Source organism: Capra hircus, chromosome 18, assembly GCF_001704415.2.
Source record: "Capra hircus breed San Clemente chromosome 18, ASM170441v1, whole genome shotgun sequence".
Taxonomy (NCBI): Eukaryota; Metazoa; Chordata; class Mammalia; order Artiodactyla; family Bovidae; genus Capra; species Capra hircus.
This window is the reverse complement of record NC_030825.1, coordinates 41,106,621-41,131,779: the sequence shown is the minus strand read 5'-3', so window position 1 is coordinate 41,131,779 and position 25,159 is coordinate 41,106,621. Positions and strand designations below refer to the sequence as shown.

The following is a 25,159-nucleotide window of genomic DNA, read 5'->3' as shown; positions in this document are numbered from 1 at the left end:
TACTAATATTCTTCAGTTCAGTCACTCAGTCATGTCCAACCCTGTGCGACCCCATAGACAGGCTTCCCTATCCATCACCAACTCTTAGAGTTTGCTCAAACTCAGGTTCAACAAGTTGGTGATGCCATCCAATCAGCTCACCCTCTGTCATCCCCTTCTCTCTTGTCCTCAGTCTTTCCCAGCATCAGGGTCTTTTCAAATGAGTTAGTTCTTTGCATCAGATGGCCAAAGTATTGGAGCTTCAATCTCAGCATCAGTCCTTCCAATGAATATTAAGGACGGATTTCCTTTAGGGTTGACTGGTTTGCTCTCCTTGCAGTCCAAGGGATTCTCAAAAGTCTCCTTCAACACCACAGTTCAAAACCATCAATTCTTCAGTGCTCAGCTTTTGTTATGGTCCAACTCTCATATCCATGCCTGACTACTGGAAAAACCACAGCCTTGACCAGACAGACCTTTGTTGGCAAAGAAATGTCTCCGCTTTTGAATATGTTGTCTAGGTTGGTCATAGCTTTTCTTCCAACAAGGAAGCATCTTTTAATTCCATGGCTGCAGTCACCATCTGCAGTGATTTTGGAGCCCCCCAAAATAAAGTTTCTCATTGTTTCCACTGTTTCCCCATCTATTTCCCATGAAGTGATGGGACCAGATGCCATGATCTTATTTTTCTGAATGTTGAGTTTTAAGCCAACTTTTTCACTCTCCTCTTTCACTTTCATCAAGAGGCTCTTTAGTTCCTCTTTGCTTTCTGCCATAAGGGTGGTGTCATCTGTACATCTGAAGTTACTGATATTCTCCTGGCAATCTTGATTCCAGCTTGTGCTTCATCCAGCCCAGCGTTTCTCATGATGTACTCTGCATATAAGTTAAATAAGCAAGGTGACAATATACAGCCTTGACGTACTCCTTTCCCAATTTGGACCAATCTGCTGTTCCATGTCCAGTTCTAACTGTTGCTTCTTGACCTGCATATAGATTTCTCAGGAGGCAGGTAAGGTGTTCTGGTATTCCCAACTCTTGAAGAATTTTCCAATTTGTTGTGATCCACACAATGAAAGGCTTTAGCAAACCCCATGGACAGAGGAGCTTGGTAGGCTGCAGTCCATGGGGTCGCAAAGTCAGACACGACTGAGCGACTTCACTTTCACTTTTCACTTTCATGCATTGGAGAAGGAAATGGCAACCCACTCCAGTGTTCTTGCCTGGAGAATCCCAGGGACGGGGGAGCCTGGTGGGCTGCCGTCTATGGGGTCGCACAGAGTCGGACACGACTGAAGCAACTCAGCAGCAGCAGCAGCATAGTGAAGCAGAAATAGATGTTTTTCTGGAATTCCCTGGCTTTTTCTATGATCCAAATTATTCTTTGATTTATAGAGCAATAAGAATATTAGTTGGAATTCTCTTGCTTGGATCATAGAAAAAGCCAGAGAATTCCAACTAATATTCTTACTGCTCTAAAAATGAAGGGGTAACCTAGATCCTTGGTCTTCCATCCTCACCCAGCACACCACAATTATAAGGTACTTCAAAGTTTGATCTGTTCTAGAAAGAAGTATGAAGTACATAACTTGCCTCTATTATTCTCCTCCTGATATCATGTACTGCACATAAACCCCAATATTCTCACACACACAGCACTTTATCACTTTATGCTCTGGGCACTTGGTAACCTGAATTTACCACATGAAGGACGTCTTTACCTGAAATGTCACAGTAGATGGTCTGCTGGTAGAGCTTGGCTTCCCGGGGATTAAAGTACACAGTGATTTCAGCTGATGAATTGGGCCAGACGTCGCCTTCCTAAAAACATGAAAGAATCGTTAAAAAACAATATGATGAAGGGAAGACCCTGCTTTTAAATGCTGTTAATATAACTCTAGGAAATTTGAAGGAAATATTTTGACAAAAAATAAAAGAAAGCACAGCTTTACCCAATAGATGGGAAATTTCTATTACTTGTCAAGAGGTGATAAAAGCTGGGAAAAAAAGCTTCAAAGATCATTTCAGTGAGTAAATGGATTTATAATTACTTACTAAAGGAAGCTAGAGTACTTAGGGCATTTTCTAAAGTTTGTAGATTCAACTAACATTCATTGTATGCCAATGCGTGTATAGCATTGGGCTTCAGAGATTAAGAAAGGCAAGGTCTAAGACTGCATGGAGCTCATCTCTTAGAGGGATGATAAAAATGTACACAAATATCTTAAAATATAGTGATAAGTGCTATCTGTTCTTTAGCTACATATCCAGGTACTGCTTTTCACATGCAAAGAAGTATCTAATTCACTTGACGGAGAAACCACATTCCGAACCTTTGAGTGACAGCGTAAGGAAATACTCTTATTTTGTGAAAATTGCAATGGTCTGAGGCAGAATGATTCTGCCTCAGAACTCTGGTTCTGATCCTGTGTGATATTATTTCTCATTTTAACTCAAACTACTCAAAAGTCGTAATAAGAAGACTGAGGTTTGAAACTGTAATGCAACATATGACAAAATCAGAATCCCCTTGAGATACCCGTTTGAAAAATATTTTCTACTAACCATGTAACCTCTCAGGGCTGTAAAAGGACATGTTATAGCAGCTGCCTTAAAGGGTTTCCATGATGAGGGATCATGAGGTCAAATGCTTTTGACCCACATTTAGTACACAGTAAGAGCTGTGCAAATAACGGCTTGCTATGATTGATGTTATTCTTTGGCCACTTGGAATGACTAAGATGAAAATATGAGAAAAATTAGGGAAGAGAATGCGTTTTTTTCTATGGTTTTTATAAATAAGGCCAAGTAGAGTATCAGTGATAAGCACATCCAAAAATGTATAAACAGTCCTACCAACTAAATAAAAAACTAAGGAAGGTGATAATAAATAATCAGGATCCAGTTTCAGACAATCTCACATGCATGTTCTTTTCCCGTTTTGACTTGACATGAACATCATGCTGGAACAAAGCATCAAGCAGACACGAAAGTGGTTTAAAATGCAGATATCAACTAAGAGGGCAAGGAAGAGAAAAGTAGAGTCAATTTGTGTTTGCTTTTGAAGGTAACTGTCTGGTGAGTGTGCTTCTCAGGCTGTATGCCCCTGCTTCAGGAGAATAAAGGGTACAGAGACTCCAAGAAGGAGCAGTGAGGGCTGTGGGGGTCACGTGGGTCCTGGGAGCTCTCACATCCCTTCAACCAACTAGGATGCAGGCTCCGTGAGGGTGGGTGCTAGTCTATCTCCAGCACCTAAACCAGAGGTGGCTCATAGTACGTGTTCAACATATTTACTGAATTGGTTGTATCCATTCAGTTTGCACAATGCGTAGTTATTGGCAGTTTCCTATTCATCTTTGCAACCTATTTCTGCCACTTTCACCTCAACTGGAACCCAAAAGTCATAGAGTTTTAGATCTGACAGGGACTTTTGAGATCATGCAGGGAATAGGGAAGTCCTAAGCACTTTCGCTTATTTGGGCATCTCACTGTAGCCCTTTTCCAAACTTGTAACTGGTATCTGCTCTCTTTTGATAGATAGTTAATACCTGGCCCATTTTGATTTGTGGGGATTCTGGTGATACGGGGTGCTGGGAACGTTTGTGGCTAGAATGAGCAGAGAGGCCAAGCAGAAAAGATGTTTCACCCATTCAGTGGTATATCAGTAGGTAGTCCATCTTAGAATGGTTGAAGACCTGGGCTTACTCCTAACCCACAAGACAAATGCATTCCCCTGGAGGGATCAGGCTCTGCTTTGTTTGGAAGTGTAGAATGGATACAGCTAACCTGTTCCCATTCGAACTGCTTGACCACAGAGGCCATCTTGGATCCCTATAAAATCTCTACTGGAAAAGCCTCACCAAAATGGTAGGATATGCCCCAAAAAGAATATGCTAGAAGACAGATAAGCTCAGTACCTGTGGATAAATTCAAGTCTCATGGTTTGGACTGGTCTGAACCACTTTCAAAACCATTATTCAAGCAAGAAAATCCAGGGCCCATGTGCACACAAGAAGGGAATACACTTAAGTGTTATCCCAGAGGCACTTTTGCACACCCCATCTTCAAAGAAGTCTGATTATCAGACTGTGCTTACTCATTCAGTCATGTCTGACTCTTTGCAACCCCATGGACTAGAGTCTGCCAGCCTTCTTTGCCCATGGGGATTCTCCAGGCAAGAATATTGGAGTGGGCTGCCATGCCTTCCTCCAACTGGTGAGTTGGGAAAAGGTGGGACAGACATGCTCCAGAGAGGCTATCAGAATCTCCCAGAGGAAGGAGCAGTAACATCTGGATGTGATCCAGGAGCAGACTGTCTGATATGGATGGCTTGGAGGCTGAGAAAGCTTTCTGCATGGCGAGGGAAGACCAATACAAGAGAATCTGAGCCCACCGGGTATTCAGACTGGGGGAATGCGACTGTGGGTACCTTGCTTTCTTATCCTAGGCTGCAGTGGTTTTATTGTGTCTACGACATCTGCTAGTAATTTACAGCTTTTACTGAGCCCCCGGAGATAATTCAAGGACAAATCCTATTCTAAAGCCTCTCCGGGGCGTGTAGCAGCTAATGTGCATTAAGAGCGCTGAGTCTATCTGTAAAAACAGACGTCTGGTCATTCAGTTTTCTGTCACAGAGGGATGCTTCTCACACAAGGTCATATCAAGGAGTTAGGAACATGTAGAAGGACACTTTTATTTTTCAGCTGGAATTAAAAGTTAAAGAACTTAATTTTTCTTTTTTAACAGCAAAACTCACTACAGCATTTCCTACCAAATCAGAGTGCAAATACCAGAAACAGGTCATCAGCCTAAGATGATCCCATTTTTACTTATGTATCTTTGATACATTTCATATTACTTTTCAGACATTTCTGAAGTTAACTACCATGTCATTTATGTCATCTCTGAAAAGAACTTTTCTTTCTTTATTGCTCAGTTCTAAAGTTTCTTTCTGAGAGCCAAAACATTCAGAATGTTCCCCTCTGGCTCTGACATCAGTATCGTTTCCTCCCAGGACTGTGAAACCAGCCTCATCACCCAGAACCCTCTGCTGTTCCCCTTTGCCTTCCATAAATGAATCCTTTCCCATCGTTGTCCATTTTCCTGCTCCAAATGAGAGACTGAGAATGTACAATATAATCTGCAGATGCCCATTATCTCGTTTGTTGAAAATAATTGGCAAAATGGCCTTCAGTTTTACTGTAATGATCTTCCTTCTTGGTCTTAATCTTTTGTTTTCCCCTCAGAACCACCACTACATTTCACTTATCAACCAAGTGACCTGCTAGAAAAAATCACCTTTGAATTTTCAACTTTAGTTAATTTGCTATGTTTGTGTTTTTGGCTCAAACATTAAATATTTCTGGGAATGGAACTTCTGGGACAAGAACAACCAAGTGTCTTGACAGGGACAGTTTAGAGATGTTTTGAAAGATATTTATGAACATACAGCCACTGGTTCATGATAAGCAAGTAATACAATCATGAGAAGGCTATCCCATTAAAATGATCTCCTTAAAAAATGATATTGGCAATGATTAAATAGGACCTTTAAAAATTCTCTATGATGTCTCTATGATGACCTACAAGACCTTCTAGAACTTACACCAAAAAAAGATGTTCTTTTCATCACAGGGGACTGGAATGCAAAATAGGAAGAGATACCTGGAGTTACAGGCGAATTAGGCCTTGGAGCACAAAATGAAGCAGGGCAAAGACTAACAGAGTTTTGCCAAGAGAACACGTTGGTCACAGAAAACGCCCTCTTCCAACACCACAAGAGAGGACTCTATACACGGACATCAACAGATGGTCAATACCAAAATCAGATTGATTATATTCTTTGCAGCTGAAGAGAGAGAAGCTCTATACAGCCAGCAGAAACAAGACTGGGAGCTGACTGTGGCTCAGATCGTGAGTTCCTTATTGCAAAATTCAGACTTAAATTGAATGAAGTAGGGAAAACCATTAGACCATCCAGGTATGACCTAAATCAAATCCCTTACAATTGTACAGTGGAGGTGACAAATAGATTTAACGGATTAGATCTGGTAGACACAGTGCCTGAAGAACTGTGGACAGAGGTTCACGACATTGTACAGAAGACGAGGAACAAGACCACCCCAAGAAAAAGAAATGCAAAAAGGCAAAATGGTTGTCTGAGGAGGCCTTACAATTAGCTGAGAAAAGAAGAGAAGCCAAAGACAAAGGAGAAAAGGAAAGATATACCCATCTGAATGCAGAGTCCAAAGAATGGAAAGGAAAGATAAGAGAGCCTTCGTAGTGATCAGTGAAAAGAGAAAAAGGAAAGCAATAGAATGGGAAAGACTAGAGATCCTTCAAGAAAATTAGAGATACCAAGGGAATATGTCATGCAAGTTCAGTTCAGTTCAGTTCACTCAGTCAAGTTTGACTCTTTGCGACCCCATGGACTGCAGCATGCCAGGCTTCCCTGTCCATCACCAACTCCCAGAGTCTGCTCAAACTCATGTTCATAGAGTCGGTGATGCCAACCATCTCATCCTCTGTCGTCCCCTTCTCCTCCTGCTTTCAATATTGCCCAGCATCACAGTCTTATCCAATGAGTCAGCTCTTGGCATCAAGTGGTCAAAGTATTGCAGCTTCAACATCGGTCCTTTCAGTGAATATTCGGGACTGATTTCCTTTAGGATGGATTGGTTGGATCTCCTTATAGTCCGAGGGACTCTCAAAATCTTCTCCAACACCACAGTTCAAAAGCATCAATTCTTCAGTGCTCTGCTTTCATTATGGTCCAGTTCTCACATCCATACATGACTACTAGAAAAACCATAGCTTTGACTAGATGGACCTTTGTCGGCAAAGTAATGTCTCTGCTTTTCAATATGCTGTCTAGGTTGGTTATAGCTTTTCTTCCAGGGAGCAATTGTCTTTTAATTTCATGGCTGCAGTCACCATCTGCAGTGATTTTGGAGCCCAAGAAAATAAAGTCTGTCACTGTTTCCATTGTTTCCCCATATATTTGCATGAAGTGATTGGACTGGATGCTATGATCTTAGTTTTTTGAATGTTGAGTTTTAAGCCAGCTTTTTCACTCTCCTCTTAGATGGGCACAATAAAGGACAGAAATGGTACAGACCTAACAGTAGCAGATGATATTAAGAAGAGGTGGCAAGAATACACAGAACTATACAAAAAAGATCTTTATGACCCAGATAACCAGAACGGTGTGATCCCTCACCTTAGAGCCAGACATCCTGGAATGTGAAGTCAAGTGGCCTTAGGAAGCATCACTATAAACAAAGCTAGTGGAGGTGGTGGAACTCCAGCTGAGCTATTTCAATTCGTAAAACATGATGCTGCACTCAAGATGCCAGCAAATTTGGAACACTCAGCAGTGGCCACAGGACTGGAAAAAGGTTAGTTTTTATTCCAAAGTGAAGAAGAACTAAAGAGCCTCTTGATGAAAGTGAAAGAGGAGAGTGAAAAAGTTGGCTTAAAACTCAACTTTATTAAACTAAGATCATGGCATCTGGTCCTATCACTTCATGGCAAATAGATGGAGAAACAACTGAAACCATGACAGACTTTATTTTGGGGGCTCCAAAATCACTGCAGATGGTGACTGCAGCCATGAAATTAAAAGACAATTGCTCCTTGGAAGAAACGCTATAACCAACCTAGACAGCATATTGAAAAGCAGAGATATTACTCTGCTAACAAAGGTCCATCTCTTCAAAGCTTCCTTTTCCCAGTAGTCATGTATGGATGTGAGAGCTGGACAATAAGGAAAGCTGAGTGCCAAAGAATTGATGCTTTTGAACTGTGGTGTTGGAGAAGACTCTTGAGAGTCCCTTGGAGACTCCTTGGAACAAGGAGATCAAACTAGCCAATCCTAAAGGAAATCAGTCCTGAATATTCATTGGAAGGACTGATGCTAAAGCTGCAATACTTTGGCCATATGATGCCAAGAACTGACTCACTGGAAAAGACCTTGATGTTGGGCAATATTGAAAGCAGGAGGAGAAGGGGATGACAGAGGATGAGATGATTGGGTGACATCACCTACTTGACGGACATGAGTTTGAGCAGACTCTGGGAGTTGGTGATGGACAGGGAAGCCTGGTGTGCTGCAGTCCATGGGTTCACCAAGAGTTGGACATGACTGAGTGACTGAACTGACTTAAAAATTCTTTACTGAAAATCTTTAGATAAAAATAAAATACTTTAAAATCACCTTTTCCCCTCCTATTACCCATCTCTTTCCTTCCTTCTTTCCAATGAAGTATTATTTCTTCAAAAATTTTGAAAATCAAAGCCAAAAGTACAAGAATGGGCTGTAACTCACTCCAGTATTCCTCCCTGGAAAATCTCATGGACAGATGAGCCTGGTGGACTGTAGTGCATAGGGTTGCAAAGAGTTGGACATCACTGAGCAACTGAGCTTACATACATACATACATACACGGATACATTGTTTTATCCGGAAAGTAGTTTATAATATGACTCTGCCTATATTTATCATAAAATAGCTGCATTTTAATTCCCAACTTACATTTAGAAAAATAATCCAAACACTTGCCCACTCAAATGTTACACTTTCCAATCATACTCTCTAATCTGGCAAGAGATTAGACACAACATAAGAATGAGTTGTATTTAACTTCAAACCATTATATTTGCTATTAAGTGAGAGCTCATGTTCCCAGTACTGTGTTAAGTGCTGATGTACCCTATCTATCAGTCTTTACAACCTTGTGAAGTAGTAGTATCCCCATTTTAAACATGTGAAAACCAAGGCAAGGAGAAGTTAAGTATCTCACCTAAGGCTGCATCAACAGTTAAGTGGCAGAGCTGGGATTCTGTAGTACTTTTTTCTTTAATTTCCTGAACCCTGCAGCAATCATAACAAAACGTGAGGCCTCTGCTTTTAAAAACTGCCAGGAGAAATTTTAAAACACTACAACCAACAATCAGGCTTAATTGAAGCCAGTGGGACCTGGTGTTCATCCAGTGGACATAGTAGGACATGCTGCATACTCAAACATTCAGGTGCCTTGGAAGGTGACTTGCAGGAGGTTCCTATGAATGACACAGTCAACATTAGCATGGTGCAGCTCTTGAGAAGTGCACTGGAGGATCTTCACCAAGCTGTCCTGGTTGGGTCAGGCTACAGCCAGTTCAGAACAAGGTTACTGAATAATGATTCCAAGAGCAGCTATAATGTGCCATGAATTTCATAAGGTTCTACCAAAATGGAAATATTCTTTTGGTAGAATGGTTTCCGCTATCTTATCATATTTAAGAAAAATTTAAAGAATTTCTCTTGGGAAATAAAAATATCCCCTTAAAGTCAAATTTCTATTAGACAATAAGAGAAAAAATAGAAGCACTGATCAGCAGCTATAATCCACAATGACCTTGTTAGAACCTTCCAGATCAATGGAAGGTTCTCTTTATTGTCACCTGGGGCAAATATTAATAGAAGTGTCTCAAAGAGAATAAGAAAAAATAGAAGCTAAAAACTAAAGGCAAACTATTCTAATTATCATTGAAAGAAAAGACTGAATTGGCACATGGCATGCAAAGAGATTTTTCTCTTTCAGTGTATCTCCTGGGAGAGGAAACTGTGAATTTAGGCAAGTGTTGATTCTGACCAGAAAAGTTTTTAAGACAAGGTTTTAAGATCTGGCTATCCTGGGGAGATGTCCCTGGAGGTCCAATGGTTAAGACTTTATACCTTCCAACACAGGGGGTGTGGGGTCCATCCCTGGTCAAGGACCTAAGATCCCACATGCCTTGTAGCCAAAAAACCAGAACATAAAACAAACAATATTGTGAGAAATTCAATAAAGACTTTAAAAAATGGTCCACCACATCTAAAAAAAAAAAAATCTTAAAAAAAAAAAGATTTGGCCATCTCTCAGAGAATGTTTCACAAAAGATCTCTCTTGGGTGAGATACTCCAACCCATGTACAGCAAAAACTGCAGTGGGATTTTGTGGAGCTGAGGTAGCTGTGGGTGATGTTCCTGCATTCCTCTGGAAAGAGCCAGACCTGTGTCACTTTCAACAAAGAAGGGTCTTAATTTATTTAACAAGCCAAGAGGAACCTTGATGGTTCTAAGACTTCCCTAAGACTTTCTACCTCCACTGGTTCTCATATACAACAGTGAATATACCAGCACAAATGGAAAAGATTTAGCTGAGCACAAAGATCTGAGAGGATGAACAATAATAAAGGGAGGGTGAAGAATGGGAAAACCACGCTGATGGAAGAGCCATGACTTGTCAAGGACAGTTTGTTCTCAGCACATCCCTGTCCTCTTTTCTCCTTTCCGGTGTCCATTTCCAAGATGTCAGCGCCCACATGTTTGCAATGTGACTCACGACTAATGGTACAAGAAGTGGAAGGTGTTTGCAGTAAAAAGCTCGATCCTTCCTCTTTGCTAGCCATCTGGGCTCCCACCCAATCTAGTTCTGCTGAGCTCACATGCTATGCCAATTGGAGAAAAATAAAGTAAACTAAATTTGAGCTGTGCTTTCAAAGTCTGAATTGCTGAATCCCCTGTTTTCTGCAGGCTTAGGTGACGACAAAGCATGGTTTACTGTTTCTTACATGGTAATAAAGAAATTATCAAGTTTCTCTCCCTTTAAAAGACTTAGTTAAATTAAGCTGAAGCTTCCTAGGAATACTGGATGAAGTCTGCTTTGATGGAAGACACTTGCTAAAAGAAGCAGAAGTGTTTTCCCTGATGTCAGTCAGTCAATCAGTTAGAGCCAGTTTGGGCAAATATCTTTAAATTCTCAGACATTTCTTTTTGAGAAAATATCTAGTGTTCAACATTCAGAAAATTGCTGCATTTTAAAAGTGTGACCTGAGCTAGCAGTACCAGAGTCCAGAAGCAAGGCTACCACACCTATGCTGTGATTTCTCAGAGGACTCCTAGACGCCCATGGAAATCCAAAGCTTAATTCTCTCTTTTTGCCCTGTAATATTCTTCTGCCTCTCAATTCTCAGAATTGTGTTTTTTGTCTCTAAATCTCTCTCACTCAGGGTACTCAAGAGACATAAGCAAAGGAAATTAGAGAATAAGACTGTCAAAATTCTGTACAGCTAGAGTCCATCTAGTAAAATAGAATATTACATTTCTGAAAGTAGTCCATTTCACTTGTTTTTCTGGAAGGCACAAAACTTGCATAATAGACTCAATTTTGTGATTCTTTCCCAAAGGGAAAAGAAAACTGTGTGGATGCAGGTGGCTTGAGGAATGATCAGTATTCTATAGAACCTAGTGCCTTCCCTAGGTAAGGAATAAAGGGAAATTTTAGGTTAAGTACATTAGTATTTAGAGATCTTATCAAAAGAACTGGCATGAGGAACTTGATGTAAATAGCAGTAACACACAACATGTTTTAATGACTAGAACAACAATTTTTGTTACTATTAGAGTATCAGTGATTACTATTAGAATATCAATAAATTACAAACTAAGTTGAAAAAAATCCCTTCCATCCAGTTTTCATGTATTTGCCCAAAACTGCCTACTTCTTGTGTTTTTGCCCATACCATTCTTCCACCAATGAACATGTCTGGGGTCTCTCAAAAGACAAACTTCCACTTCTACACTCTGTGACCACACCAGATCCAAAGATGCCCAGGCATACCTCCCCAGGATTCTGCCAACAGACCCTACAGCAATGGTATTCAATGAGCATGATGAGCAGAAAATGAATTGAGACAGTGGAACCAACCAGTTGTCAAGTGGTGAAAAGGTTATAGAGTAAGAACCTGTAGTTCCAGAGTTCTGGATCATTCTTACAGCACTGAGTCAAACTACTTCTCACAAGATCATATAAACAAAATGTGATTTAAATTCAAACCCTCACCACCTTTCGACAATTTATGGACAATGATTGATCTCTTAATCTTGAATCTGCTTGCTTTAAATTGAAAGAGCCTCTAAAATAGGAACAATGTTCCCATAAAACACTCAATATGCAAGGAACACAATAAGGGCTAAACTAACCCCTATTTTAGCTGATGCATTTAAAGAACCAGACAAAGGTCTGAGAAAATAAGCATATCACTTCTTACTTATTTTCAGACCCTAAAGTACGTTTTTTTTTCTTTTTGGTTTTTAAACTTATTTTTTAAGTTTACCTCATTTGAAGAAAATATCCTTCCTTAGTGGACAAAGAGGCTGAAGGACCTAACAGAAAGCAAGGTAGTCTCTAAACCCCTACATCAATCTTTAATTTTATTTTTTGAACAGGCCATCAATTAGAGACTGACTGTTAGATCAGTAGGTGACACTGCTTGGTTTTAATCATCTCTGCTTCTATTGTGAACTCAGATCATATCAAGAAACTAATTGAAAAGAATCACATCCTAATAAAGAAAACTAATCACTGATGCATAGCTCAACTGTCAGAAATTAAATAGTGGCCATTTGGCACAACTGATCTTATACATGACCAATATTCAGAAGATCCTTCAGTAGAAAATGGTGATGGACAAGGCATAATAGGGTAGAAAGACATGCAGGATGGCCTGATGAGTTCTCAGTCAGCTGATTCTCCTCTTGGCCTTCCTTCTCTGTGAATTAACAGCCTCTCCCCTCTTTGCAGGGCCTCTAAAGGTGAGCACCTGGGGGCTATCTTAGGCCTGCTGCAAATTTCTTTCTGTGCTGTTCTTATTTTGGAATTTCCATCCGCTCTTCATCCCTTCTGTGAAGACCTCCAAAGGATACCCACAAAGCTTGCCTCCAGACCTGATTCCTATCCCACAAATTAAGTACTGTATTTTCAAAATTATTTGGACATCTAGTGTCATCTCAAATTCAGCCTGTTCAGAACCAAATTCATCATCATAAATTGATTTCCATTTGTTCATTTGTTCCTTCATCCACCCATTAATTGGTACTGTGCTATGCATGGGGTACAGATAAGGATAAGGCACTTCTTGATTTTAAGGAGCGCAGAGTCTGTCAGACCAGAGAATCATAACCTACTAGCCAAAAAGGATCAACATGCCCTACCCAAACATCCTTATCCAGTATACGAGGCAACTGATGCCACAGGAGATGAAATGGCTTGCTTAAGGTCACATTTGCTATTGGCAAAGCTAGGAGTAAAGCCCAGGACTTCTGGCTTGCCAGTTCCTATTAAAGTCATAATCCTCCCAGTCACTCTAGTTCAGATCTGAGAAGACATGTGATTCTTCATGTCTCACCCTCAATGGCCAGTCTACCAAAAAGCAGTTTGGTGTCTTTCTTTGGAGCATCTCTCACATCTGCCATTTCCATCACTTTCCGACTGTCACCCAGCTGTTTCAGGTCAGCATCACCCTCACACAGCACACCTTCCAATTGTCAGCAGATGTTCAGTTTCCTGACCTTCCCTGCATTAGCGAATTTCCTCTGCCTGACCTGCACTACCCATCCCACCTCTGTGCATCCTCCTCCAACTTGATCCACAGGCGGATGCTAAGATAATCTTTCTGAAACACCCTGAACACACGCTGTGCCTGATCCAAAACTGAACTGAGTCTCAGAAACCCTCAGTGCCACTTACCAAACCAGGATCCATAGAACACTGACTCCAGTATAGATTTTGTGGGAAAAGGGGTCTCTGGTCATGGGGAAATACTGTTTGCACTTTGCCCTTTGAGAGTCACAGTCTCTTGAACCAGTATTTCCCAAAATTATTTGACTGCAAAATTCCCTTTTTGCAGGGAACATACACTGCCACCTGTCAGATCCAATGTTTACAGAAACACACTGTAGGAGACAGTCAGCCGTAGCATAACAGGTTGCCAGGGCAGCCCAGACATGCCAACTCTCCTTCTCAATCTCAGTTCTTATATTCTCCATGACCACCAGCTCCAGACAAACTGATTGTTTCATTGCTATTTAATATGCTATGAACCTAACACTTTCTCTTTTGTTTTCATAACTTTACCAATTGGAAACATTCTTCTTCCTTTCTTAAATTTTACCCCTTCCTCCAACATTCAGGTCAGATCTCATCTCTTCCATAAATCTTTTACCAGCTCCCTCATAGAATTCATTTACCTGTAATCATAAAATCAAAATCTCAACGGTGCAAAATACTCATAGCTCACATCTGAGTCAAGAAGCTAATGTTATAAAATTTTCCCATCAAATAACTTCAAAAGTAATTTACAAGGTAAGATTGCATTACACTCACAAGAACTGTATTTCTATAAAACTATCAGGGTCTCTAAGTAGGATAAAAGGAAATTTAATATCAATAAATAATTCACTATAACAGATACTGAGTTCTGCTCTTTCTACCAGAAAAACACTAAGGAAGACATTAGGAAAAATTCATGACTTCATTTTTCAATTTGCAAAAATTATCAAGAATCAGCTAATAAATACTATCATGAGAAGAAAACCTAAATACTGTACAGAAAAGATAAAATCATTATAGATGCTATAAGCATCATTTATATACTAAGCAAATATTGTCCCCTTCCTGGAGATTTTTTTCATACAACATAAACAAAATTAGTCTCATTTATTTAAAAGATATCATATCTGTGTATCACTATCTTACAAAGTGGTTTCCTTCCTAATAGTAAAAATATGCCTTGTGCCCAATTCAGTTCCTATTTTAGAATTCAAAAATAATCATATTAAATGCCACATATTAACACATTTAACATCTGCAATGAGAAGCTTTTGGTTTTGTGCATGAAGAAAAGAAAATCTGAGGTTAAGCCTAGTCTTTTTACTTCTGAATTTAATATGTACAAGCCTTACCTGTGGGCCTCCCACCTCCTTTCGACTACCAATCTTTGCCATCCCAGAGTCACCCATTCCCAGAAGGCTATGAGAAAAGGACAGCAGTCATCAGCCTGGATTCTCTGTACCAGCTGGGAAAAGTCCTGGACTGCCCACACTCTGGGCCTTGCCAGCCATGTCTAAGATTGCCTTGCCTGATTGCTCCTCCCTGCCTCTGTCCCACTCAGCAACTTACATGCTTGGGATTTGTAATGCCTTCTTGAGCTTCTCACATCTTTGGGTATGGCTTACTTTTACAGGTACATGTCCTGTCCTTCCAAGACTATATTTTCACCTTGACTTAACCTCTTTCTGGTCTAACTCATTATATCTGAAGATCCCTTGGCTCAGTTGAACCCTAGATGGTCTTCTGACATGAGAGAAGATTCAGCCTCAATCCACATCTCCAACCTTATTTTCCTACATGAACCCTTTACTTCAAGCAAAACTGAACCATTAATGGAGCTCTAAACGAACCACGCCTTGAATGAAACCCCAATTTTGTTTTCCAAAAGTTCCATTCTGCAAGATCCAACTCAAGGCTCTGCTCTCAAAAAGCCTACTCTAACTTTGTAGCCTATGATAATCACCTCAGCCTCCGAATTAGTGTCCTGACAATCTTTACCAGTGATTCACATAGCCAATTCTACTAAATACTAAAGGATATCTCCAAGGGGAAGGCTCCCTCTTAGCGATTTATAATGTTCATTATCATATGAAAGACTTTTAGCCATCTAACAGCAAAATAAACCTTTCAAACAATATGGAACCCAGTGTTTCTCAAACTTACTTAGCCATGGAATCCCTTTTCTATGTTATATCTTGTAATCATAATTTCGAGGTACAGATAATAGGAAGACTGCTGTATATAAGTCAGTGGCATTTCTCAGAAATGACTTTTTATTCTAATGTGTCCTCGTGCCCAACAGGTCTGAATGGTAACAATCCAGCCGCTCTAACTAGTTGTGGGCTTTCTTAACTCCTATTATTGTCTTTATCCTCACATCACTCTATGCTTGCTAAGTTTAAAATAACATATAGTGCCTAGCACATATAGAAGATGCTGGTTATTCATTTTGAGGCAGTAGGGCAGAGTGGTCAGGAGTTTGTTCTGTGATATAAAAGCATAAAACATATTAACAGACATAAAGGGAGGAATTTACAATAATATAATAATAGTAGTGGACTTCAACATCTCACTTACATCAGTGGACCAATCATCTAGACAGAAAATCAATAAAGAAACTCTGACCTTAAATGACATATCAGACTAGCTGTATTTCATAGACATCTACAGGACGTTCCATTCAAAAGCAGCAAAATATACATTCTTTTCAAGTACACAGGCAACATTCTCCAGAACAGATCACATGCTAAGTCACAAAACAAGTCTAAACCAATTTAAGAGATGGAAATTATATCAAGCATCATGTCCAACTGCAACAGTATGAAAGTAGAAATCAATTACAGGAAGAAAAATGGATCAAACACAAACACATGGAGACTAAACATGCTACTAAAAATCAATGGGTTGTTGAAGAAATCAAAAAGAAAGCATCAAAATACATCAAAATAAGTGACAATTAAAACACAGCTTTCCAAAATCTGTGGGATACAGCAAAAGCAGTTCTAAGAGAGATATTTATAGCAATATAATAGAGTACCTCAAGAAACAACAAAAATTTCAAATAAACAATATAACTTATTACCTAGATGAATTAGAAAAAGAAGACCAAACAAAGCCTCAAATCAGTAGAAGGAAGGAAAAAAAAATATAAGAGAGGAACTAAATAAAATAGAGAACAACAAAAAAAATCAATGACACCAAGATAAATAAAATTGATAAGCCTTTAGCCAGGGTCATTAAGAGAAAAAGAGGGAGAATGCAAATAAACAAAACAAGAAATGAAAGAGGAGAAATTACAACTGATATCACAGAAATACAAACAATTGTAAGAGAATACTATTAATGGTCATATGCTAACATATTAGACAACCTAGAAGAAATGGGTAAATTCCCAGAAATATACCATCTTTCAAGATTGAATCAGGAAAAGAATAGATAATCTGAAAGATTGATTACTAGTGTCAAAATTGAATTAGTAATCAAAAAATTTTTAAGAGAAAAAAAGTCCCAGACTGCATGGCTTCACAGGGAATTCTATCAAACGTATAAAGAAGAGTCTATCAAACATACTTATCCATCTCAAACTAATCCAAAAAATTAAACAGGAGGGAACACTACCAACCTCATCTTATGAGTCCATTACCCTGATACAAAAGCCAGAGAAAGATACTGTCAAAAACCATCAACAAAATATTAGCAAGCCAAATTTAACAATATATAAAAAGTACCATACATCAAGATCAAGTGGGATTGTTCCAGGGGTGAAGGGACGATTCAATATACACAAATAAATCACTGTGATATGCCACATTAACAAAACAAAGGTTAAAACCCCACACGATCGCTTCTCAAATGGTTCAGAAAAAGCATTCAACAAAATTCGATTGCCATTCATGATAAAAACTCTGAACAAAGTTGGTATAGAGGGAACATATCTCAACACATTAAAGCCCATTTACAATAAATACACAGCTAATATAATACTTAGTGGTAAAAAGCTAAAAGCTGTTTCTCTAAAATCAGGAATAAGACAAGGATGCCCATGCTTGACAATTCTATGTAACTCAGTATTAGAAGTTCCAGCCTCAGAAATCAGATAAGAAAAAGAAACAAAAGGAATCTAAATTGAAAGAGAAGAAATGAAACTGTCAGTATTTGCAAATGACATGATATTATATAAAAAGAATCCTAAAATCTCTTCCATAAAACTACTCAAACTAATAAATGAATTTGGTAACATTATAGAATATAAGATTAATATATAGAAATCTGTAGCTTTTCTATACACTAATAATGAACAATTTAAAAAGAAATCAAGAAAACAATTCCATTTATAATTGCATTAAAAAGATTAAAATACCTAGGAATAAACTTAATGAAGGAATTGAAAGACCTATCCTTCTTTAGGAAAACTAAAGACAAAGATGAAGAAATAGAAAATGATACAAATAAGTAGAAACGTATCCTGTATTCATGGATTGGAAGAATTAATATTGTTAAAAAGCCCATATTACCCAAAACAATCTACAGACTTAATATAATCCCTGTTAAAATACCCATGACACTTCTCAAAGAACTAGAACAAGTAAACCTAAAACTTATTTGGGACCAAAAAAACCCCAATAACCAAAACAATCTCAAGAAAAAGGAACAAAGCTCAAAGTCACTCCCTGACTTCAGACCATACTAAAAAGCTAATCAAAAGAGTGTGGTACCAGCACATAGATCAATAAAACTGAATAGAAAGCAGACATATAGATCAATGGAACAGAATAGAGAGCCCAGATATAAACCCACACACATATGGTCAATTAACCTATGACAATCTAATTCTATCAACAGACAAACAGATAAAGAAGATGTGGTGTGGTGTGGTGTGTAAAACAGTTCAGTTCAGTCCCACAGTCATGTCTGACTCTTTGCTGCAGCACGCCAGGCTTCCCTGTCCATCACCAACAACGGAGTTTACTCAAACTCATGTCCACCGAGTCGGTGATGCCATCCAACCATCTCATCCTCTGCCATCCCCCTCTCCTCTTGCCTTCAATCTTTCCCAGTATCAGGGTCTTTTCTAATGAGTCAGTTCTTTGCGTCAGGTGACCAAAGTATTGGAGCTTCAGCTTCAGCATCAATCCTTCCAATGAATATTCAAGACTGATTTCCTTTAGGATGGACTGGCTTGATCTCCTTGCAGTCCAAGAGACTCTCAAGAGTCTTCTCCAATACCACAGTTCAAAAGCATCAATTTTTCAGCACTTAGTTTTCTTTATGGTACAGCTCTCACACCCATACATGACTACTGGAAAAACCATAGCTTTGACTAGACAGATCTTTGTCAGCCAAGTAATGTCTCTGCTTTTTAATATGCTGTCCAGGTTGGTCATAGCTTTTCTTCCAAGGAGCAAGTGTCTTTTAATTTCATGGCTGCAGTCACCATCTGCAGTGCTTTTGGAGCCCAGAAAATAGTCTGTCACAGTTTTCATTGTTTCCCCATCTATTTCCCATGAAGTGATGGGACCGGATGCTATGATCTTAGTTTTCTGAATGTTGAGTTTTATGCCAGCTTTTTCACTCTCCTCTTTCACTTTCAACAAGAGGCTCTTCAGCTCCTCTTTGTTTTCTGCCATAAGGGTGGTGTCTTCTGCGTATCTGAGGTTATTGATATTTCTTGTGGTAATATTAATTCCAGCTTGTGTTTCATCCAGTCTGGCATTTCGCATGATGTATTCTGCATATAAGTTAAATAAGTAGGGTGACAATATACAGCCTTGATGTATTCCTTTCCCAATTTGGAACCAGACTGTTGCTCCACACCCAGTTCTAACTGTTGCTTCTTGACCTACATACAGATTTCTCAGGAGACAGGTAAGGTGGTCTGGTATTCCCATCTCTTTAAGAATTTTCCACAGTTTTTTGTGATCCACACAGTCAAAGACTTTGGCATAGTCAATGAAGCAGAATTAGATGTTTTTCTGGAACTCTCTTGCTTTTTCTGTGATCCAACAGTTGTTGGCAATTTGATCTCGGGTTCCTCTGCCTTTTCTAAATCCAGCTTGAACATCTGGGAGTTCACGGTTCACATACTGTTGAAGTCTAGCTTGGAGAATTTTCAGCATTATTTTGCTAGCATGTTCAGTTCAGTTCAGTTCAGTCGCTCAGTCATGTCCGACTCTTTGCGACCCCATGAATCGCAGCACGCCAGGCCTCCCCTGTCCATCACCAACTCCCTGAGTTCACTCAGACTCACGTCCATCAAGTCAGTGATGCCATCCAGCCATCTCCTCCTCCTGCCCTTCTCCTCCTGTCCCCAATCCCTCTCAGCATCCGAGTCTTTTCCAATGAGTCAACTCTTTGCATGAGGTGGCCAAAGTACTGGAGTTTCAGCTTTAGCATCATTCCCTCCAAAGAAATCCCAGGGCTGATCTCCTTCAGAATGGACTGGTTGGATCTCCTTGCAGTCCAAGGGACTCTCAAGAGTCTTCTCCAACACCACAGTTCAAAGGCATCAATTCTTCAGCGCTCAGCCTTCTTCACAGTCCAACTCTCACATCCATACATGACCACAGGAAAAACCATAGCCTTGACCAGATGGACCTTAGTCACCAAAGTAATGTCTCTGCTTTTGAATATGCTATCTAGGTTGGTCATAACTTTTCTTCCAAGGAGTAAGCGTCTTTTAATTTCATGGCTGCAGTCACCATCTGCAGTGATTTTGGAGTCCCAAAAAATAAAGTCTGACACTGTTTCCACTGTTTCCCCATCTATTTCCCATGAAGTGATGGGACCAGATGCTAGCGTGTAGATGAGTGCAATCGTGCAGTAGTTTGAACATTCTTTGGCATTGTCTTTCTCTGGAATTGGAATGAAAACTGACCTTTTCCAGTCCTGTGGCCACTCCTGAGTTTTCCAAATTTGCTGGCATATTGAGTACAGCACTTTCACAGAATCATCTTTTAGGATTTGAAATAGCTCCACTGGAATTGCATCACCTCCACTAGCTTTGCCCGTAGTGATGCTCCCTAAGGCCCATGTGACTTCAGGCTCCATGATGTCTGGCTCTAGGTGAGTGATCACACCATCATGGTTATCTGGGTCATGAAGATCTTTTTCATATAGTTCTTCTGTATTCTTGCCACCTCTTCTTAATATCTTCTGCTTCTGTTAGGTCCAGAACATTTCTGTCCTCTACTGTACCCATCTTTGCATGAAGTTCTCCCTTGATATCTATAATTTTCTTGAAGAGATCTGTAGTGTTTCCCATTCTATTGTTTTCCTCAGCCATAAAAAAAAGAATGAAATTCTGCCATTTGCAACAAGTGGGTAGACCAAGAAAGTATTATGATTAGTGAAATAAGTCAGATGGGGATGACAAATACTATCTTATCACTTACATGTGGAACCTGAAAAATAAAACAAATATATACAGCAACACAGAAACAGACTCACAGGTATAGAAAACAAATCAGTGGATACCAGTAGGAAGAGGGAGTGGGGAGGGGCAAGATAGCGGTATGGAATTAAGAGATACAAACTACTGTGTATAAAAAAGATAAGGAACAAGGATATATTGCACAGCACAGGGAATTATAGTCATTATTTTGTAATAACTTTAAATGGGGTACCATCTATAAAAATATCAATTCACTACATTGCATACCTTAAAAAAAAAGGGGAATTTAGTCTGTGGAATCAGACAGATTCTGTTCTAACTCTAGCTCAGGTCTCAGTAGTTAGACAGTGAGGTCAAGGACTATGTCTGTTTTGTTCATCAATGCCCAGTACGCAGTGCCTGGTACAGAACATGCAGTCAATAAGTATTTATTGAATGAATTAAGGACAAAACAGTTTCCACTCAAATGATTTTGCCCACCAGAGGACATCTGACATCTGGATGGAGCTTTGATTCTTGCAACTAGCATCCAAGGGGTAAAAGTCAGAGCTGCTATTAAAATATCCTGCAGTATACAGGACAAAGAATTATCCAGCCCCAAATGTCAATAGTGAAGACGTTGAGAAACCCTGCTCTAGAGTGAGGCCAATCAGGGATAAATTTCTAACTACTAACACTAATTGCTTGACCTTGAGTAAGTTATCAAATTTCTCTAACTTAATTTCCTCATCTATAGAATGGGAGACAAATTATAACTGATAAGAATATATATATATAAATGAGATAAAGTAGGTATCATGTATGAAGTGCGTATCAGCAACTGGTGCACAGAGTCTATAAATGTCACCTCTGAGTGTTCTAACCATTAACCTTCATTCACTGGCACATAATGACAATGAGGTCCCTCAGATGGAATCTTTATGCTCTTGAATCACACCGTTATCAGTCTCAGAGTGAGTACTCACATCACATTAAGCCCTCTTCCCCACTACGGTTATTGCAAGGTTTACTGTATTTATGTGCTTACCAGAGGCTCAATAGTGAAAATGGTATTCAAGAAGAGCATGCTGTCTGCCTGAACCAGCTTTCTCTGATTCTCAAAAGTTCGGGAGAGAATGGAAAGACGTTGTCGGAGAGAAAGATCAATAATGCACTCCTCAAGAAACTCATCAGTCTTACTCTTTTCCTTTTTGCTAAGATCATCACAGACCCTAAAAAAAAAAAAAGAAGAAGAAGAAACATGAGATTTATTCTGGTACTTCCATGAAGTAAAGGGCTCCCCTCCAGCCCATCCCTCTTGTGAAGTCTCACCCATGATCTTGGGGTGGTCCTTCCTTGCCCAAGACTCTGATCTACCAGTTGAGAGACCTGATACCTTATCCTCTCAAGAACTTCAGTTTGTTTCCTTCAAGAAGTCCCCCAGGCTTCCTATCCTACTCAATGCTCATTTGCTTACTCCTGATCCCTTACAGATATTTGCACAAATATTTTCCTTTAGGTAATTGTGTTTTCCAGGATGCTTTTTCAATATTTAACATCTACCCTGCCTCTGATACTTCAAGGGCAATTTTTTGTTTCTTCTAAACTTGCTTAGCTTGAAATTTTTCCTAGTCGTTATTACCTACAGAACAGAATCTGGAGCCAGCAGACTAGGTTTTGATACTAACTCCACTCTCTATTTACTCACTCTATGACTTCAGGAGTTACTTAAACCCTCTAAGCCTCAGTGCCTTCATCAACAAAATGGAAAGAATAGGAGATCCTCCATCATAAAGATGTGTTGAGAATTAAATATGATCAAGGACATGGGGTAATTCTTGGAACAAAGAAGTTGCTCGAGAAATGCCAGTTTTCTCCCTATATGAACGGCAGGCAGTTGCCAAGCTGTCAAGTTATAAAACACTCAGACTACAAGTGGAGACACGTCCTTTCTCTCTCTCTCTCTCTATAGGTCTTCACATCCCTTGTGATGAGTCAGAAAAGCAGCCTTCATGACCGTCTATTCATTACTGAAGGTATGCTCACGTAACTCTTTGTGTCTATGACTTCATCTGAAGACTGAATTTCAAGTCTTGCCAGGATACATGACCATTTTCCCAGCATTTTTCTGGTATTACCAGTGGTGAGAGACATTATTTAGTAATGTGAATACTGAATGAGAAGCTAGGGTCACTTAAATCCAGTCCCAGCCCCAATTATTTTGTAACTGACCTCATGCAAACCATATGCTCAGCAATGTCAAACAACTCTTTTTAAAATAAATTCAGTGTCCAGGGTCCTTCAGTCACATAGCATAAAGAAGTCGAAGAAGTGGGTTCAGTGTGTTCTGGCCCCAATGAAGAAAGCATTGTGTGCTCCCATTTTCTTGCTTGATGGGACACAAGGTAACCAAAGCAGCCATCATTCTATACTGCTGGGCAGGTCAAGGCAAATTAAAGGCAGCTCAGTCCACAAGAAGAAAGGAAATCATGTATTCCTCCAGGTGTAATTATTAATACATATCTATGGAAAATTCTGAGAGAGATGGGAACACCAGACCACCTGACCTGCCTCTTGAGAAATCTGTATGAAAGTCTGGAAGCAACAGTTAGAACTGGACATGGAACAACAGACTGGTTCCAAATAGGAAAAGGAGTACATCAAGGCTGTATATTGTCACCCTGCTTATTTAACTTATATGCAGAGTACATCATGAGAAACGCTGGACTGTAAGAAACACAACCTGGAATCAATCAATAACCGCAGATATGCAGATGACACCACCCTTATGGCAGAAAGTGAAGAGGAACTAAAAACCCTCTTGATGAAAGTGAAAGTGGAGAGTGAAAAAGTTGGCTTAAAGCTCAACATTCAGAAAATGAAGATCATGGCATCTGGCCCCATCACTTCATGGGAAATAGATGGGGAAACAGTGGAAACAGTGTCAGACTTTCTTTTTTTGGGCTCCAAAGTCACTGCAGATGGTGACTGCAGCCATGAAATTAAAAGACGCTTACTCCTTGGAAGAAAAGTTATGACCAACCTAGATAGCATATTCAAAAGCAGAGACATTACTTTGCCAACTAAGGTCCATCTAGTCAAGGCTATGGTTTTTCCAGTAGTCATGTATGGATGTGAGAGTTGGACTGTGAAGAAGGCTGAGCGCTGAAGAATTGATGCTTTTGAACTGTGGTGTTGGAGAAGACTCTTGAGAGTCCCTTGGACTGCAAGGAGATCCAACCAGTCCATTCTGAAGGAGATCAGCCCTGGGATTTCTTTGGAAGGAATGATGCTAAAGCTGAAACTCCAGTACTCTGGCCACCTCATGCAAAGAGTTGACTCATTGGAAAAGACTGATGCTGGGAGGGATTCGGGGCAGGTGGAGAAGAGGACGACAGAGGACGAGATGGCTGGATGGCATCACTGACTTGATGGACATGAGTCTGAGTGAACTCCGGGAGTTGGTGATGGACAGGGAGGCCTGGCGTGCTGCGATTCATGGGGTCGCAAAGAGTCGGACATGACTGAGCGACTGAACTGAGCTGATTCCTTAGGAACAAATCTTAAAGAAACAATCATGAACGTAAATAAAGAGCAACAAAGAGGTTCACCAAAGTGCTTGTAATAACACAAAAAATGTGAGTAAATTTGATGTACCAGATAGAAGTATTGGTTAAACAAATAATGGGACTCAGACATTACATTTATATATGAGGGTTAATGGGAGTGGGGTGTGGACCAAAGATGATAATGCTTTATGAATTGAGGGGGATGATGGACTCAACCCTTACGCCAGGAAACAAAGGAGGATGCTTTCCTCCCACGCTGCTGGGACTCTTGAGTCAGTGAGAGCTGTATAATGAGAAGTGGGGGTGTGGGGTGAGGACACCAGATGTCATCCTCTCTGCCATCTATGCAGAATTACAGCCGTGGCTGGATGTAAGAAGGGAGTGTGGCATACCACTGAGAGCTGGCTTGACTCCAACAAGGACTTCTGTACCCCTCAGTCAATTGTTATGCCATCTTGTCTGGCGGATACTCATTGGCTCCTGCACTCAGAGGAGTTCAGTTTTCAGATGAAGATGCCTCTCATCACAGAACATAACAATACACTAGCCTTCCCTTCCAGTAAAATCATGGATTTACTCATTTTGCAAATGGTCTGGTAGCCCAAACAACCATCACCTTCAGGCATCAACTACGGTTCAGTCAGCGGACTATTCTCAGTGGGGAGTACAGTGTGTCTCAAGTACAGCAGTGTTGAACCAGTACTGCCCTCTCATCTTGGGTTCCTAGAGACCTGCACTCTGATCCTTTGCAGCATCCCAAGAGGTGGTAATTGAATGCCGAGATTAAAAACTAAGAACCTCAGCCATCATGGCTGGCAGAAATATTC

At 39.9% G+C, this 25,159-nt stretch overlaps 1 protein-coding gene across 1 annotated transcript in view; it reads right to left on the bottom strand.

Annotated features, from left to right (window-relative positions):
- HYDIN (HYDIN, axonemal central pair apparatus protein) overlaps window positions 1-25,159 on the bottom strand; it is a 346,678-nt gene that overhangs the window by 232,916 nt on the left and 88,603 nt on the right. Inside the window, 2 exon segments of the mRNA XM_018063160.1 lie at window positions 1,701-1,800; window positions 21,812-21,995. Of these exon segments, the coding sequence (XP_017918649.1) occupies window positions 1,701-1,800; window positions 21,812-21,995 (284 nt within the window).